This window comes from Mangifera indica, chromosome 1, assembly GCF_011075055.1.
Source record: "Mangifera indica cultivar Alphonso chromosome 1, CATAS_Mindica_2.1, whole genome shotgun sequence".
Classification (NCBI taxonomy): Eukaryota; Viridiplantae; Streptophyta; class Magnoliopsida; order Sapindales; family Anacardiaceae; genus Mangifera; species Mangifera indica.
Window position 1 is genome coordinate 2266485 of NC_058137.1, and position 17313 is coordinate 2283797.

A 17313-nucleotide genomic window follows, 5' to 3' on the forward strand; every position below is an offset into this window, starting at 1 on the left:
GAGAACAGATGAAGATTGGATTGAAGCTGAAGAGGGGTTTAACTGATAGTTTTCAAAATGCTAGAGGCGGCTGTAATTAGAAAAAAATATGAGAGGTTGAGTGGAATCTCTAGACTCTGGGGGAAAATATCAATTTTTAAATTAAAAAAATAAAAAAAAATTAATTTTTAAAACTAAAATTAAAGAAAAATAAGTTAATTTTTTTTAAAATAAAATTTTAAAATGATAATTTTATTCTTAATAATTATAAAAAAAAAAAAATATTTAAAAATTTGAAATTAATGGATACCAATTTTGGTTGGCCGATTAAAATCACTGTTAGCTTATTTTGACTGAGGTTCTATGTAATGTCATTTAAATATTAACTTCTGCTTTATTCGCCATAGAAGGTCGCTAATAATATTTCTTTAATCCAATTCTCTAGTCTAGTCATTTCATAGATCTTCACCCTCCAATGATCTTCGACAGGGTTGTCCTTTAGGGAACCCACGTGTCTCTGCTCTCCTTACAACCTTTTCGCTTATATCAAGTCTCTACACATGCTTAAAGCAAAATAAAACAAAATTTCCAACGCCAAATCTTTTAGCCTAAATATTTTACTTTACATATCAATGGCAACAACATACCACACTGCATCGCTATGGCGGGTGCGCCTTGGCTCGGCGCTGAGGACAAGTTTGGCGTGTATTATCGTCGTCTGCTCCACCCTTTACGGGCCGGAGCCTCTCCGGCGAATACCGGCATTTCCAGCTTTTTCTTACGTGACAACGATACTGATTGTGTCTGATGCTACACTTGGTGGCACTCTTAAGGGGTGCTGGAGTGCTTTGCTCGCCACCGTGCAAGTTATGAGCCTTTCAATATTAAGCTTGCGGGTGATCGGACCCGAGAGGTTCACCAGTGGGGTGGCGGCAGCTGTGGTGGCGGTTACCGCCTTTGTTGTTGCGTTGCCGAAGTACAGTGATTTGATGGCTAAGCGGATTGCTTTCGGGCAGATTGTGATTGTGTATGTGGGTACAGTTACTCATGGGGCAACAACTGGAGTTGTGATGCACCCAATTCATGTGGCAGCGAGCACTGCTCTTGGTGCCTTGGCTTCTGTTTTCGCCATGATAATTCCCTGTCCCCACTTAGCTTACTATGAGGTAAATAACATCACCATGAATTACAGATTTAGCTCTTGAATTATTTTATTTTCTTTTTGAATTTTTTGTTTGAATTTCTTGCATAATATTGTTGGATTCTAAGTATGAGTAGTGACAGTATTAATAAACCAAGAAAATGACAGTATTTGATTAGCGTAAATATATCTTTTTTGGGAATTTAGTTTTATGAATAAACAATGAAAAGATCATAAATTTGAATATAAAAGTAATTGCATTACATGTTGAATTGTACTTTTTTTTTTTTAAGCATTACCATGATGAATTATATTCCAAATGCCAAAAGATTTTTTCCCACCCAAGATTTGGTCTATTCCCAAATTCATACCTACAAAGTTTTAAAAATTCAAATACCTGTCATTCTATTAAATTTTTTTTTTAAGATTAAGGGTAAAATCATTATCTAATAAAAATTTAGAAAAACTAAAATTTTATTTTATTTTTCCCCTTAATTTAAAAAACTATAATGAAAAAATTAGAAAAATGCTAACCCTAGGAGGGGAAAGATAACTTTTTAAACTTTGAATAGAGAAAAATTGTTTTTTAAATTAAGGGAGAAATAAAATAAAATTTTAGTTTTTTTCGTTAAATAATGATTTTACCATTAACTTAATAGAGAATTTTAATATAATAATGGGTATTTGAATTTTTAAAACTTTATAAATGGAAGTTTGAGAATAGATCAAACTATGGGGGAGAATAAGTCTTTTGGCCTATTCCAAACCATTATCAAAATGTGGAATCATGTCTCTGGAATGTAATTTATTCAATTAACATATGGTATATATACCACATGAATTTTCCAAAATTTCTTAAATTATTGAATAAATTATACCCATAAATTTTTATTACAAACTTGTTTTTATATACTAGCGTGATAATGAGTGATTTAGTGATTATAAAGTAAATAAAAAATAAATAATTAAATCACTTAATTATATATTGTTACAGTAGTTTAAATGAATAAATTTGTCAGAAATTTTGTATATGCAAGTTTATCCATGCGGAGGATAAACAATTGGATGAATTGTGAAAGTGGCATAAGAGATATAGAAAGTGTCACAAAGTGTAACTTTATATTCCAATATTAATTCCCAATAATGCCTCTTTAGCATCCACTTTCTGGGCCACTCCCAAAATGCATCCAGTTTCTGGAGGATATCAAAATGTTCAGATTTAATTTCAAGAGAGATTTTTTGTTAACCTTTTTCCAAATTGTGAAGTGTCCACTTTGGACAAATTTTTGACAAATGGGTTTGCAGGTTAAGAAATCATGCAGATTATATGCTGAAAATGCTTCAGAGAGAGTCAATCTCTTGGTCAAGGCATTCTGTGCAAAAGATAGCACAACAGCTCTCGACTTCATTTCAGAAGCCAAATCTCTCTTTAAAGCAGGCGCCAAGCTGCTTTTGAGTATCAAAAACAAACAGGTTAGTGAAGATAAAGTCCAAATTGAAGTCACATCTCTTCAAATGTAAATGTTGAAATTAGTAAAAAATTAATAATTTTTCCTTGAACAGGATGCCATGTTATGGGAGAAGCCTCAAATCAGAGTCTTGAAATCCAACTGTTTAAACCCAAGAGAAAAATTGCAAGAACTGGAAATACCAATTAGAGGAATGGAACTGGCTCTGAATTGTTGCTGTTCTTTTCCTGTTGGCATAGTTGATGAAGAAGTTAGACATGTTTTGGAAGCTTCAAAAGCACAGATTGACCTTAAACTAGAGCAAGCGAAAGGTTATGCATCCTTTGATGCAACAACGGTTCCCGACATCAAGAATGAATGCGCAGACAAGTCACTGTGGAGCCTCGGAGCCATTTCATCAACTGAAGATGCTTTTGCTTCCTTCTTCTTTTACTGTATAGAACTCCTCCAAAATGGCTTTCCCATTGCCAGAAATTCTGAGAGCGTTGTCAGGGATGAAAAGAAAACTACAACTGAAGAATTGAGTGGTTCGAAAAATCAAGAAAAAAGTATGAATTTACTCAAAAGAACTCTGTTAAAGTTGAGAAGCAGTGAAAGCTTCATTTTTGCACTCAAGTGCTCTGTTTCTCTCGGTCTTGCTGTCTTCTTCGGGTTGATCTATAACAGAGAGAATGGTTACTGGTCAGGACTGACGATTGCAATCAGTTTTGCAAGTACCCGTCAAGCGACATTTAAAGTTGCGAATTCTCGAGCCCAAGGAACAGCGATGGGATCAGTCTACGGAATATTGTGTTGCTTTATGTTCCAAAAAATTGAGAATTTGAGGTTCCTGCCGGTGCTGCCATGGATCATTTTCACTACTTTCTTGAGGCACAGTAGAATGTATGGGGAAGCCGGTAGTATTTCAGCTGTTATAGGAGCATTATTGATCTTGGGTAGAAAAAATTATGGCTCTCCAACAGAGTTTGCGATTACTCGAATCACAGAGGCTACCATTGGATTGATATGTTTCATCATGGTTGAGCTCGTCTGTCAGCCCGCCAGGGCTGCAACTCTGGCGAGAACTCAACTTGTGCAGACCTTGGAGGCGCTTCACAATGGCGTTAAGGACATAAATCTTTCTCCCAACAAAAAGAATATGTCAACTAATTCTAGAGCACTGGGAGAGAAACATAATAAAGTGAAATCACATGTTCTAAAATTAGAGAACTTCATTGTAGAAGCGGAGTCGGAGCCTAACTTCTGGTTCTTGCCTTTTAATGTTACTTGCTACCAGAAGCTCCTGGGATCTTTATCAACAATGGCAGACCTCTTACTCTTTGTAGCTTACAAAATTGAATCTCTCTCGCAAGCCTCCGAGAATTGTGGAGTTGCTTGGAACGAAATCCGGGAACAAATAAACGAAGAAATTGAGATTTTCAAAGAAAAAGTTGGGTATTCACTGAAATGCTTTGAGGAGGTGATCTCAATCAAGTCCATCAAGAAACTTGCAGAGGAGCTGCAACAGAGAAACTCTTCTTACGACTTCGAATTGGGAAGATTAATAAATGAAGAAGATGTTCTGGAGATTTTAAGCTCTTTTCTTCAACATTCAAACAATGTTGCTTACCGAATCAACACTGACGAAGGAGATGAACAGCTTCAGAGCCAGACAGTTGTTTGCTTGAATGGCCTTGGGTTCTGCATCAGTTGCTTGGCGAGGGAAACAACTGAACTGGAGAAAGAAATCAAAGAATTACTAAAATGGGAAAATCCCACTAGGAATATTAATTTGTATGAAATCTCTTGTAAGCTTAATGCTCTGTACAAAAAGTAATCCCCATACATTCTCTCCCAAGCGACACAGGAGATTACTGAGAACTGTTTAACCCTAAAACATACTAGGCTAATTTATAAAAGCCTCTGAGTTAATTATTACCAGAAAAATCTCTCTCTACTGCTAGCCTAACTTGCCGGAACCTGTATGTGTTTTGTCTTCAGTGTTGTCGTCGCAAATCAATCTCCAAACTCGTTACATTTGATCCCTCCGAATCAATCTTGGTGTTGTCCCTAGGCAACATTTACCGACTCATGACACACCTTTGTTCATAAGTTTTCTCGTTGGTTGTCGCCTTCATTCTCAATGAATAAGAATTTGTTATTTCTGTACAAATGATATGTGTTTATTTTATATATATAAATAAGTATATATTTATATATATATTATTATATAATTAAATATTTATTTATTTTTATATATTCAAAATATATAAATATAATTTTATTATTTTTGTATAGATGGGATGAGAAATAGTTTTTGGGTCAAACAATAAATAGTATTTTTGCATATTTTTTAAATTAGGATATTTATGTCTTTTCCTATTTAATTGATTTCGAACTTAACAAAACTCACTAACAAATTTTGGGAGAAGATGAAAATTTATCCTTTTTTATTTTTAGGATGTGAACTCATTGTTTTGAAAATAATTTCATGACAATAGTTATTATCTTTACTTTAAAAAGAAATTCTAAATGTTTTTTTTTTTCCTTCTAACATTATACCTTATGCTAAATTTTAATTATTGTTTTATAGCTCCCTAGTTATATTTTTTTCTGAATTATTATCTCAATTATATACAAATAGAATAATTAATTATAGTGTTAACATTTCAAAATTATAACCCACAATTTTTTTGGTTATTTTCAAGGCACATATTTGTAAAAGTAAAGCACATAAATAAATAAATGGCCAAAAGACTTATTCTCATCCACGGTTTAGTGTATTTTCAAACTCCCATTTATAAAATTTTAAAAATTTAAATATTTATTCGTCATCCAATTTTTGTTAGAATTCTCAATTAAGGTTAAAAAATAAAATCATTATTTAATAGTAATATTTAAAAAAATAAAAATTTATATCATATTTTCCTTTTAGTTTGAAAAATTAATAATTTTCTCTTAAAATTAAATTATAAAAAGATATATTTTTTTTCTAAGGTTTCAAATTTCTTCAGTGATTTTCTGGTAAACAATGATTGCTCTCTTTCCATATGACATTTTCTCTCCATCTAAAACTCTCTCTCTCCCATGGGTGATGTCTGGATTCGTCGAATTTAGATAAAGACAATTTGTTTGGATGACACTTTTATCATTTAGATGAAGAGTTTTATTTAGATTCAAAGAATTTAAATATCGTTTATTAGAAAGGTAGAGTTTAAATAGAGAAAAAAAGTCGGAGGGTGAAAGAGTAATCGTTGTTCACTGGAGAAACTTGAAACCTTAGGAGAAAATATAATTTTATAAAACTTAATTCTTAAAAAAAAAAATATTATTTTTTTAAATCAATAAAAGAAAATAATATAAATTTTATTTTTTAAAATATTATAATTAGATAACGATTTTAGTTTTAATATTAATAAAAAACTTAAATAATAAATAATAAATAAATTTTTAAATTTTTAAAATTTCACAAACAAGTGTTAAAAGAATAAATTAAACTTGAGTGGGAATAAATCTCTTAGCCTAAATAAAATTGACTATACATTCACCCGTTATCAAGCTAAGCATGTTTCGTGGCACGTGAATCGTCCGTGACTTCTACCGCGTGCAACATGTTAGTCATTGTCGGCTAGGGTCCAAAGGAAACGAAAGTCTGAAATTCTTTCGCTTTTGGAATCTTCCTTCGCTGGCACTGGCCAATCAGAACACGCGTTACTTCCTCCTGCTTTCTGAAAGCATTCAACCAAACATACCACTAATTTGCACCTCACGCTCCCCCCTTATTGGTTGAACTTCTAGACGGTCCAGATTCTATTAATTTAAAATCAAAGGCCTCGATGATTCCTAAGGAAAAAAGTTGGTCCCCGCATCTTTTTTAGCTGAGGTGGCATAAATTCATTGGACCAAAACAACCGTAAGGAAACAAATAAACTCCTGAGAGAAGTAAGCAATCTGGAACCGTCAATATCATCGAAAGATCTGACGGTTTCCAAATCTCCAGCCTCCAGGCTTAGAACATTCTCGAAACTCTTGAACTCTATATAGACGAACTCTTACTGTGTTTCTCCGCCACTTTGAAACCCTAATTACGTTTCTCGTTTCTTAGAATTTTATCTCTTTAATTTTATTTTCAATTCATTTTCGTCGACAAATCTTAATATAGACGTAGACATGGCTGGTAAAGGAGAAGGTCCGGCTATCGGTATTGACTTGGGTACGACTTACTCGTGCGTCGGTGTGTGGCAACACGACCGTGTTGAAATCATCGCTAACGACCAAGGAAACAGAACGACGCCGTCTTATGTTGCCTTCACTGATACCGAACGTTTGATCGGTGATGCAGCTAAGAATCAAGTTGCGATGAACCCAATGAATACTGTTTTTGGTAAGTAGTTGACTCTTGGTTTTTATATGTTGTTCTGTTTTGTTAGGCTTAGATCCAATGTTACGTAGGTTACATCTGAAACAGTGATTTATGGATCTTGATTGACTTTAGATTAAGATTTTGATTGAAATATTATCTCAAAGTTGTTAGCGAAGTCTAGATCTGGTCTTTTGAATTCCTCAAGCCCAAATAGTACATTTGTTAGTTGTGTACGAGCTTGAGAAGCAACGAGCTATTTTTATAGGCATTCTGTTGGGTGAAAATTGCATGACAGTATTTTATATGCTATTGCGTTGGTTTTGCCATTGACAAAGATAATATAAAGATTTTATACTTTGCTGACTTGCCTTTATGCTGTCAAGTTGTAAATACTTAGTGAGGGTATATTTAGTAACTTGAGCCTGTGACTAAGGCTTCGAGTTGTTCAATAATATCTCAGTCTGTTAATGAGTTATGCTCGTTTCACTTTATGATCTTGTATTGTAGGGTTGATTATGTAAGGTAATCTTTTATTGGTGACTGTTTTTCTTGGTTGAATTAATTGTTGATTTTTTTTTTCAGATGCGAAGAGGTTGATTGGACGTAGATTCAGTGACGCAACTGTTCAGAGTGATATTAAATTGTGGCCGTTCAAGGTCTTCGCTGGTCCTGGTGACAAGCCTATGATTATGGTCAATTATAAGGGTGAAGAGAAACAGTTTGCTGCAGAAGAAATCTCTTCCATGGTCTTGATCAAGATGCGTGAGATAGCTGAGGCTTACCTTGGTTCAACAATAAAAAATGCTGTGGTCACTGTGCCTGCTTATTTCAATGATTCTCAGCGTCAGGCCACCAAGGATGCTGGTGTCATTGCTGGTCTCAATGTTATGCGTATCATCAATGAGCCCACAGCAGCAGCCATTGCCTATGGTCTTGATAAGAAGGCTACGAGTGTCGGCGAGAAGAATGTCCTGATCTTTGATCTTGGTGGTGGTACTTTTGATGTCTCTCTTCTGACCATTGAAGAGGGTATCTTTGAGGTGAAGGCTACAGCTGGTGATACTCATCTTGGTGGTGAAGATTTTGACAACAGAATGGTGAACCACTTTGTTCAAGAGTTCAAGAGAAAGCACAAGAAAGACATTAGTGGCAACCCCAGAGCTCTTAGGAGGTTGAGAACTTCATGTGAGAGAGCTAAGAGGACTCTTTCATCCACTGCCCAGACCACCATTGAAATTGATTCCCTTTATGAAGGTATCGATTTCTACTCCACCATCACCCGTGCTAGATTTGAAGAACTCAACATGGATCTTTTCAGAAAGTGCATGGAGCCAGTGGAGAAGTGCTTGAGGGATGCCAAGATGGACAAGAGCTCAGTCCATGATGTCGTCCTTGTTGGTGGATCTACTAGAATTCCAAAGGTCCAACAGCTTTTGCAAGATTTCTTTAATGGAAAGGAGCTCTGCAAGAGCATTAATCCGGATGAGGCAGTTGCCTACGGTGCTGCTGTACAAGCTGCTATTTTGAGCGGTGAGGGTAATGAGAAGGTGCAGGATCTGCTTCTCTTGGATGTCACTCCTCTCTCACTTGGTTTGGAAACTGCCGGTGGTGTGATGACTGTTTTGATTCCTAGGAATACTACAATCCCCACCAAGAAGGAGCAGGTCTTCTCGACATACTCTGATAACCAACCTGGTGTGTTGATCCAAGTCTATGAAGGTGAGAGAACAAGGACTAGAGATAACAACTTGTTGGGTAAATTCGAGCTTTCTGGTATCCCACCTGCACCAAGGGGTGTTCCTCAGATTACAGTTTGCTTTGACATTGATGCCAACGGCATCTTGAATGTGTCTGCTGAGGACAAGACCACCGGTCAAAAGAACAAGATTACCATTACAAATGACAAAGGAAGGCTGTCAAAGGAGGAGATTGAAAAGATGGTTCAGGAGGCAGAGAAGTACAAGTCTGAGGATGAGGAGCACAAGAAGAAGATAGAAGCCAAGAATGCATTGGAGAACTATGCATACAACATGAGAAACACAATCAATGATGAGAAGATCGGAGCCAAGCTTCAACCGGCTGATAAGAAAAAGATAGAAGATGCAATTGATCAAGCCATCCAGTGGCTAGACGGTAACCAGCTTGCAGAGGCTGATGAGTTTGAGGACAAGATGAAGGAATTGGAGAGCATCTGCAACCCAATCATCGCCAAGATGTACCAGGGTGCTGGAGGTGACATGGGAGGTGGCATGGATGAGGATGTTCCTGCTGGTGGCAGCGGTGCTGGCCCTAAGATTGAGGAAGTGGACTAAGTTTCTTATTTAGTTATGTTTGTTGGATTATGTAATTTTAGGTGTTTTTCGAACTGGTATTTCATGTGTTTGGTTGGGTTTTGGTTGTTCAAAACCTGGCAAAATGTTTGTATGATCCTCCCGGATCCACAGGATTTTTCTGCAGGGATCACTCTCTGCCTTATTGAATTTTTATATATTTCAGTTCTTTTTGGGCTACAAAGGTCTTTCACTGTCTTTTTAACTTCACGAGATTGAATTAACTCTTAAACAAGAATGATACCTTCAAACAAAAGACTAGAGGGTGAAACGGTGCGCAAAGCCAGATTTTTCAAATTCCAGTTGGTTCATCACCCCAGGGATGATTTATGGGCAGGGTTACATCTCATCTCATTGAGGATCCTTGGATGGCATCTTTGAATTTGATTTAGGCCAAAGGACTATTTTTCACCCAAGTATGTTACAATCTCAAGTTTCTCTCTTTTAACTTTGATAATATCAAACACTTACTCATAAGAAGTTAAAATTAATGGTAGTAAAAGTAAAATCATCATTTTTTTTAATAATATTAAAAATAAACTAAAATATAATCTATTTTAGTCTCTCTAAACTTTAAAAACTAAAAGTTTTCTCTAACTTAAGTTTTAAAAAATGGCAGTTTCACCTTAGGGTTTCGTTTTGAAATCTTCGGCTCTATTGTCAGCGACTTCTCCCTCTGACAATATCTTTTCTCCCATTTGGACGTCCAATCGACGTCAGAAAAGCGGTGAAAGACGAAGAGTTTCGTCTCTTCCACCGCTTCTCCAACGTCGATCGGGCGTTCAAATGGGAGGAAAGAGACCAACAAAGGGAGAGAATGTTTCAGGAGGGAGAGGCCGTTGATAATAGAACTGGAGATGACGTCGAAGATTTCAAAATAAAACCTTACGGTGAAACTACCATTTTTTAAAATTTAGGCTGAAAAAAACTTTTAATTTTTAAAGTTTAAAGAGATAAAAAGAGATAAAATTTCAAGAGGTTAGAGTTCCATTAATTTTAACTACTCATAGACGAATGTTTAGAATTATCAAAGTTAAAAGAAGAAAACTTAGGATTATAACATACCTTAGATGGGAAATAGTCTTTTTGCCTTTGATTTAACAATTATAGATTTGTGCTCGACAACCGAATAATTGATTTAAATAATAATAAAAATTATATTCAAATGACGTGCATTATTTCATGTGTAATTAAATACTTATTTTTTGAATTTTATTAAAAATTATGGGCAGATTAGTAATAGTAACTTCAACCCACCCATATCAACCTAATTGAGCTTTGGGAGGAAAAAGTACTGTTAACGGGTTCTTTACCATCCAAACGAAACAAATATAATACATATGTAAATTTCAAAATTATAATTTTATTTATTCTAAAAACTAATTTTGAAAATGGGGGACCAAAACCATTTTACATCTGATCATAATATGGAGAATAGACATCCCAAATTCCAATAATATAGGCTGACTTTATGCGCATTAGGATTCATACCCATACCCATGTTACCACCACAGCTGGCTTATATCAAAGCACGCCCCACCTTATTTTCAACCTCTCCTGCTTATCACAATGACTACACGCAATCTTATGTATAAATAAATGAATATAAAGATAATTGGCAAGACTTATATCTTATTATGAACCTGTGACGCCACTCTTGACTTGACACGCCACTCTCCTCAACCACCTGCACTCACAACACAAATTTGACTTGGTCTCAAAGATAGATATTATCTTTGAGATTTATTCAAATAATTTTCAATTTTCTGAGGCATCAGGGTGCAACCGGAACTGAAAGTTTACCTTGGGAATCTTCTTTCTTCAAATCTAAAGTAAAGTCCAAGTAAATGTTGTCCCACCAACAAATGGACTCAAGGTTTTAATACTTGATACAGATGACTATAACTGATACAATTTCAAAAATCAATTGTAATTACAGTCAACTGCTAAACAGAAACACTGGGATAAGAAACATAGCAATTAGTGAACAAAACATTGAATAAGAGATTAAAGTAATAGGGGCACATTTTGTTTCATAGATTACACTGTATGTTGCAACCGTCAGCCAATCAATGAAGCACCAGCTATTGCAAGCACCCTTGTAATTCTTCATTACATGCCCTAGGTCAACATAAGATCATTTCCTCCAAGGTGAGGGCGTAGGCAAACACGAACCTCATGTTCTTCTGAGCCTACCCGGAGCTTTGGAACCATAATTTCAAGCACAGATCCAGGTCCATCGTAGTAGGCTTCGATGTTTGCATCTTCAGGGATTCGAGTTGAAAGTGGGATTTCTCTGATGAACTCACCGGGAGGGCAATGCTCTGATTCTGGATCTGAAAGCTTGAAAGTTCTGTCATGTCTCTTGATAAATGGCACACATGATGTGCTCACACAAGATACCTTTATAATCCCATGAGTCAAAGTGTTCCTCCAGGAAACTTTCACCCTCTGAAGATCCACAAATGGCAAGCTGATAATGATCAAATAACCTTTGTCATCCTCATAAATTGTTTTTGCAGCAGTAACAGGTCCGTAAACATCTTTCATCACACCACTGAAGTCATGCAACCAATGTGGCTCATTTGGCTGAATTTCCATATCACAAATCCGGTCAGAAGGTGGATTAACAGCCAAACAGCAATCATCATCATTCCCATGCGGGAAAAAGTCCTTCCTCCTTTTGCTGCTGACGGGTGATAGGTCCATCCCATCACCATTGCTGTGGCTAGATGGTTGAGTTGACAAATTAAGGCCAGAGCCATTAAGCAGCTTCTTTGAGTGCAAGTTGGAAGCACTCTTTATTGGAGGAGGAGGCCTCTCAAGCTCAAAATCTGTGTTTGGAAGATTTCTCCACGAAGCAAAATCACTTGCTTCAGTTGGAATGGTAAAATTCAAATCCCTTCCTGTGAGTTCCATCCACCTCTTTCGCTCCTCCTCATCAAGACCCATAAGATTGGGTAACGGAACAACCTCAATTCCATGCACACACTGGGGATTTGACAGTCCTCTGTAATGCTTCCTCTGCATCCTGTGTGATCGAACAAATCCCTTATCCACACTAAATGGAAATGGGCGCTCACCTTGGCGAGAATGCCCATTCATGTAACTCCTCAGTTGCATCTTCCCCAATGCATTCTCAGGCCTCTCCTTGAAAACCCACATGTACATGTTCTCCATGTCATGTTGAACCATAAAAACATCAGGCTTGAGATCAGATTTATCAAACCCTGAAACACCATTGCTGTCCCTGATAATCTTGGCTTTTGATTTCTCATTCAACACAGGCTTAAAATAGAAACTGAAGAAAAACCAAGCACCCCAAATACTATCAACTCGCTTGGCGCATTTGCGTCCAATCTTAGGGATATTAAGATAGGTTTCAGGCTCATATGCTTGAGAACTGAGCCCCACATCTAAGATGTCACAGGTATCTGAATTCCACGACTGTGGAGGCGGGCTACGCTCAGCTGACAGTGGCAAATTGATATCCGGCGGACGGGGAAGAATGATTTGGCGACTCATCTCCAAATCCAAATCGTCATGAGTGGAGCCACTGAAATCCATTGATAAGAGAGTAGATGGATGATGATTCTCCATTGACAAGGCCGTAAGAAGAGAATCTCCCATACTTCAACTTGTTTCCTCTGTGGGTATCGTTGTTGCTGGTAGTTTGAATAATTTTTCCATAATATTCCAAGAAAAAATTCAAGAAAACAACCTTATAAACACCTTCATCATAATCTAATAACCTCCACAATAACTCCCTCCACCATAAGCATAGATTATTCCTCAGTCAAATAACAAATTCCCCACACACCCGCGAGAGAAAATTAAAGCACAATAAATTATCTATATTATAACTACAAGAAAAAAAAGATAAAGATAAGATCTTTAAAAAAAAACTAATAATAATAAATATTAGGAAAACAAAAAACGACTTATGCAAACAAATACCCAACAAAAAAGAATAAAAAATAAAAACAAAATCTCTTCAATCTCTACCAAATGAGAGAGAGAAAGAGATTTAAACAAGACGCTATAGAAAAACTATATCTAGACCTAACCCCAAAAGCTCTCGAAATCCTCCAAACACAGGTGGAAAACACTCAATCAAAAACAACAAGTCCATCAAAAACTTGGAATTTTTTTTGTTTGTTTTAATTTTTTACCCTCGCAACTGAAAAGTAGAAAGGAAAGTAAATCTTATCAACAAAATCTAGAACTTCAGTGATGTGAAAAGGATCTTCAAAGAGTACCTTTTGAGATACGCATCGAGGAATCGAGAGGCAGAGGAACCTCCATGGACGATCATGATGCTCATCTTCAACATATCATCGATAACCATTACGGTCGTTCTGTTCCGTCAAAAGAAACGGAGAAAATTTAAGAACCGGAAATTGTGTGTGAATGGGAGAAGGAAACAAAGACGTAAGGCATCGTCTCATTATAGGGAAGATTTCATGGTAAAAACCTACACCAGATAAGACCGACTTCTTCCACCGTTAAGTGACGGTGACGGTGCACTTTTCGTGGGTCATTTTTGTCACGTTCTGCTTTTTAGGTCAATATTGAACAGCAGCGATGGCAACTTCTTTCTTTTTCTCTTTTTTTTTTCTTCTAAAAATTAAAAATGCATAAATTAATATTTACTGTTAATAATACCATTAATTAAATGGACTTTAAGTATGAATTAACTTTATATTACTGAATGTAAGTAGAAAATGATGAAAGTGAAATCCACCACTCCACTCATGTGTTGGGTGGCTGTGCCTATCAATACAAGAAGGATGGACCTCACCAAACAACGGCATATATATTCAATTTTAAATATTTATTAAAATATTTAATTGATATATTATTATATAATTAAATATAATTTTAATTTAAAATTATATAATCACGTGATAATTTATTTAAAATTTGGTGGATAAATTTTTACTGAAAATAAATTGAAACAATAATTTTAATTAAACCCAAAAAGTTTGGTTAATTATCAATTTAAAAACTTAGATATTTTATGCTTTTTATCTACCGGAGCTACATATGCCTCTTTTGATATTAAATTAATATATATCTTTACAAAGGTTATACTTTATAGCAAATATAAATTTAAAAAAAAAATAAAACACTTTGACATTTTGGTATTTCAAGTGAAATATATAAAATTCAAATTACGTACATTTATATTTCAATAATGCTAAATATATAAATTTCATTAATAATTATATTGAATATGTCAAATATTGACTCTAATAATTGATTTTATATCTATTAAATTTGATAAATTAAATATTTAATATTAAAATATAATTTAAAAACACTTGAATACGTACATGCATACCTTTCGGAGGCATGTTAATTATTCTCGTGTTGCTTATGCAAGAACTGATATTCCCATGACGTATTTTGCTGATAATGCATTTACAAGGGTAATGCTGTTACTGAGAAGTGACAAGCCACTTCACATGCCCCCCTTCATGATTTTTCCACCCGAAACTTTGAAGAAAATTCACTATTTAAATTTCAAAAATTCATTTTTACACCATTTTGATAAATTTATTTTTTTTTTTCCGTAAAATCAATGAAAGACAAAAATACTACAAGTTTTTGCCAAAAAATGAATAGCAGTTTCTCTCACAAATTTTCTAAAAATTTTATTAATCCACAACTATAAAAACTTAAAATCAACATTTTAGTAACTATATCAAATACTAACTCGAGCAAGGATTTGATGTGGACCAACCCGTGGTCGGGTGGGTAACTGGATTAGATTCTAATCTTAGTCATTGCAAAGGTAGGGGGTATTAAAAATAGCAAGGGAAAACATAGTCAATTAGAAGGGTGGGATTAAAGCAGAAAAGTCTAATTGTGTCTTTGACAGTAAGTGCAACTGTAGTGGTAGTTAGGTTTGGCTCTCCTTTATATAGGCAAACATTGCCGGAGCAACGTCAAGGGAAAGGGGAAAGGGTGGGGTAGCAACTTTGGAAGTGATAACTTTTATATTTTTAGGTATGGGTTGTAGTCTAATTTCTAAGGCTTGTGCAGATGGCAATGAGATTACCCATAACTTTTTCTCCTCTTGATCTCACACAACAGTGAGATTAAGCTTCTTAACTTGATGAAATTAGATAGATTTGGCCTAGTCAATTATTTTTTTAACGTCAAAAAATGAAAAAGAAATGAAAGGGAAGTTGACAAAATAAATAAATAGGGTTAAAAAAATATAATTTACATTCAACATTTCAAATAATATATTTGTCCCTGCAGTAAATTTTGGTCCATGTTACTAGAAATCGCAGGGATCAAAACATAACAAAAATAATATATAAAAACAAACATGAAGGACTACCTTGTTAGTTAGGAAAACAAGACGGTGTATTTGACTAGACCAACAATCCAGGAGAAATTATACAGTGCCACTGCCACAGGACAATAACGTGATTATCACTTATCACAGTCGGGAGATGGAACTGATTATCATTTCTTCCGATGTAATCAATGCACATTAATAATATATAAGATTTTAAATTCGAAATAATTGCAGCACAAAACAGATCCGAACTGGGATTTAAAATTTTATATTTCCACTTGAATCAAATAATGGCAATTAAAAAATACAGGTGGAGGTCTTATTTGGGAAATTAATATGGTTTATTTTTTTTTTTTTAACCCTCAATCGCATATGTGATATGCCTGAGATATCACCTACCTTTTGTTTTATATATTATCATAAGAAAATAGCTAGGGTGGATTTATCACTAGTTTACTCGAATTTGATTATTGGGTCAATTTAATCAAGCACGATTATCAACTCAATTTGATTAAGAATATATCGGGTATGTTTTAAATGAGCTTAAACTGAAGAGGTTTTGTATTATCGAGTTTGACAAGTGCTTAACTTATCAAATTCATAAGTTTATAATAGTTCAATTTAAATAGATTAAAATATTATTGTATTAATCAATATATATTAAAATAAAATTATTTAATTATTTTAATTTGATTTTAGTATCATATCTAACTTTATATTATAATCGAATTTAAACTCAATATTTTTTAAATCAAATTGAGTTAAATTGATTTGAGTTTGAATTAAATTTTTCAGATCAAGCCAGACTTAAATTTAAATAATTTCGAATCTACCCTCCAAAGAGAAACAAGCGGCTGCTTTGACTTGTGAATAATTGTAAGGGCAGTATTCAAGTTTGGAATTCCCTAGGGTCTCATAGGTCAATTGATTTCGTAAGTTACTGAAGCATTATTGCTCTCTCAATGGTTAACTTGCAAGTTACAATAAGACACGTTTTTAAATAATTTATTTATTGTACCTTTAAACTTTAATAATATTTTTATTTAAATAGAAATAGATCACTTTTAGGGTGAGAAAATTCAACACGTTTTCCCAGATAATATCCTATGAGTACCTAAAGTTCTGTAAAATTTTAAACTCATACTGATTAATTTTTAAAATTTAAACGCCAATCCTCATATTAAAATTTATTATTAAGATTAATGATAAAAATATTATTTAACTAAAAATATTAAAAATTAATAGTCTATTATATTTTTTAAAAAATTTAATAATTTTTTACCTAAAATTTAAAAAATAATTATTTTATTTAGAATTTTTATCTATCACAATTCAATATCTCTGATTGTATTCTCTCTCATTTCTGGCTTTTCCCTTCCTACCCATCTATCTCCCTCCATCTCTACCTTGGTGGTCTTCCTATTAAAAGAAGTGGATTAATCGTTTTCAAAGGCATCTTTTAATTTACCATGTCACAATTTATTATTGGTAAATTAAGAGCCGCCGCATTAAGACACATGGGGAGTAAACAGTCAAAGATTAAGACGTGTAAAGGAAAATTTATAAAGGGAATAAAAATTAATATTATAGGAAAAGAGCACCATTCGGAAGATCAATTATTGAAACAACTTATAGATAGATTGGTGGGATTTGGAATCCTACTCGTATCACTAAACCAAAAAGTGTTCAATTTCTTGTTAATTTAAATAGAATAATGACTTCATTTTAGGCGACATTTT

The 17313-nt window shown here is 34.4% G+C and overlaps 3 protein-coding genes across 3 annotated transcripts; 2 read left to right on the forward strand and 1 right to left on the reverse strand.

The window, feature by feature from the left end:
• The first annotated feature begins 611 nt into the window (after positions 1–611).
• On the forward strand, positions 612–4405 carry LOC123224982. Its single transcript, XM_044648799.1, has 3 exons — positions 612–1145; positions 2426–2593; positions 2684–4405. The coding sequence occupies exons 1-3, from the start codon at positions 612–614 to the stop codon at positions 4403–4405; spliced, it is 2424 nt and encodes an 807-aa protein (XP_044504734.1).
• Positions 4406–6568: 2163 nt separating this feature from the next.
• On the forward strand, positions 6569–9441 carry LOC123217347 (heat shock 70 kDa protein 1-like). Its single transcript, XM_044638334.1, has 2 exons — positions 6569–6952; positions 7514–9441. Exons 1-2 carry the CDS (start codon positions 6739–6741, stop codon positions 9241–9243), a joined length of 1944 nt encoding a protein of 647 aa, XP_044494269.1. The 5' UTR covers positions 6569–6738; the 3' UTR covers positions 9244–9441.
• Positions 9442–11053: 1612 nt separating this feature from the next.
• Positions 11054–13687, reverse strand: LOC123221880. Its single transcript, XM_044644851.1, has 2 exons — positions 13521–13687; positions 11054–13124 (listed from the first exon to the last, which is right to left on the reverse strand). Exon 2 carries the CDS (start codon positions 12889–12891, stop codon positions 11383–11385), a length of 1509 nt encoding a protein of 502 aa, XP_044500786.1. The 5' UTR covers positions 12892–13124; positions 13521–13687; the 3' UTR covers positions 11054–11382.
• Positions 13688–17313: the final 3626 nt, after the last annotated feature.

Excerpts from the sequence above, each read along its gene's own strand:
- LOC123217347 (XM_044638334.1), top strand. The coding sequence starts at position 6,739 with ATGGCTGGTAAAGGAGAAGGTCCGGCTATCGGTATTGACTTGGGTACG. Across the intron at positions 6,953-7,513 it reads CCCAATGAATACTGTTTTTG|ATGCGAAGAGGTTGATTGGA; the intron begins GTAAGTAGTTGA and ends TTTTTTTTTCAG.
- LOC123221880 (XM_044644851.1), bottom strand. The coding sequence starts at position 12,891 with ATGGGAGATTCTCTTCTTACGGCCTTGTCAATGGAGAATCATCATCCA.
- LOC123224982 (XM_044648799.1), top strand. The coding sequence starts at position 612 with ATGGCAACAACATACCACACTGCATCGCTATGGCGGGTGCGCCTTGGC. Across the intron at positions 1,146-2,425 it reads CCCACTTAGCTTACTATGAG|GTTAAGAAATCATGCAGATT; the intron begins GTAAATAACATC and ends ATGGGTTTGCAG. Across the intron at positions 2,594-2,683 it reads TGAGTATCAAAAACAAACAG|GATGCCATGTTATGGGAGAA; the intron begins GTTAGTGAAGAT and ends TTCCTTGAACAG.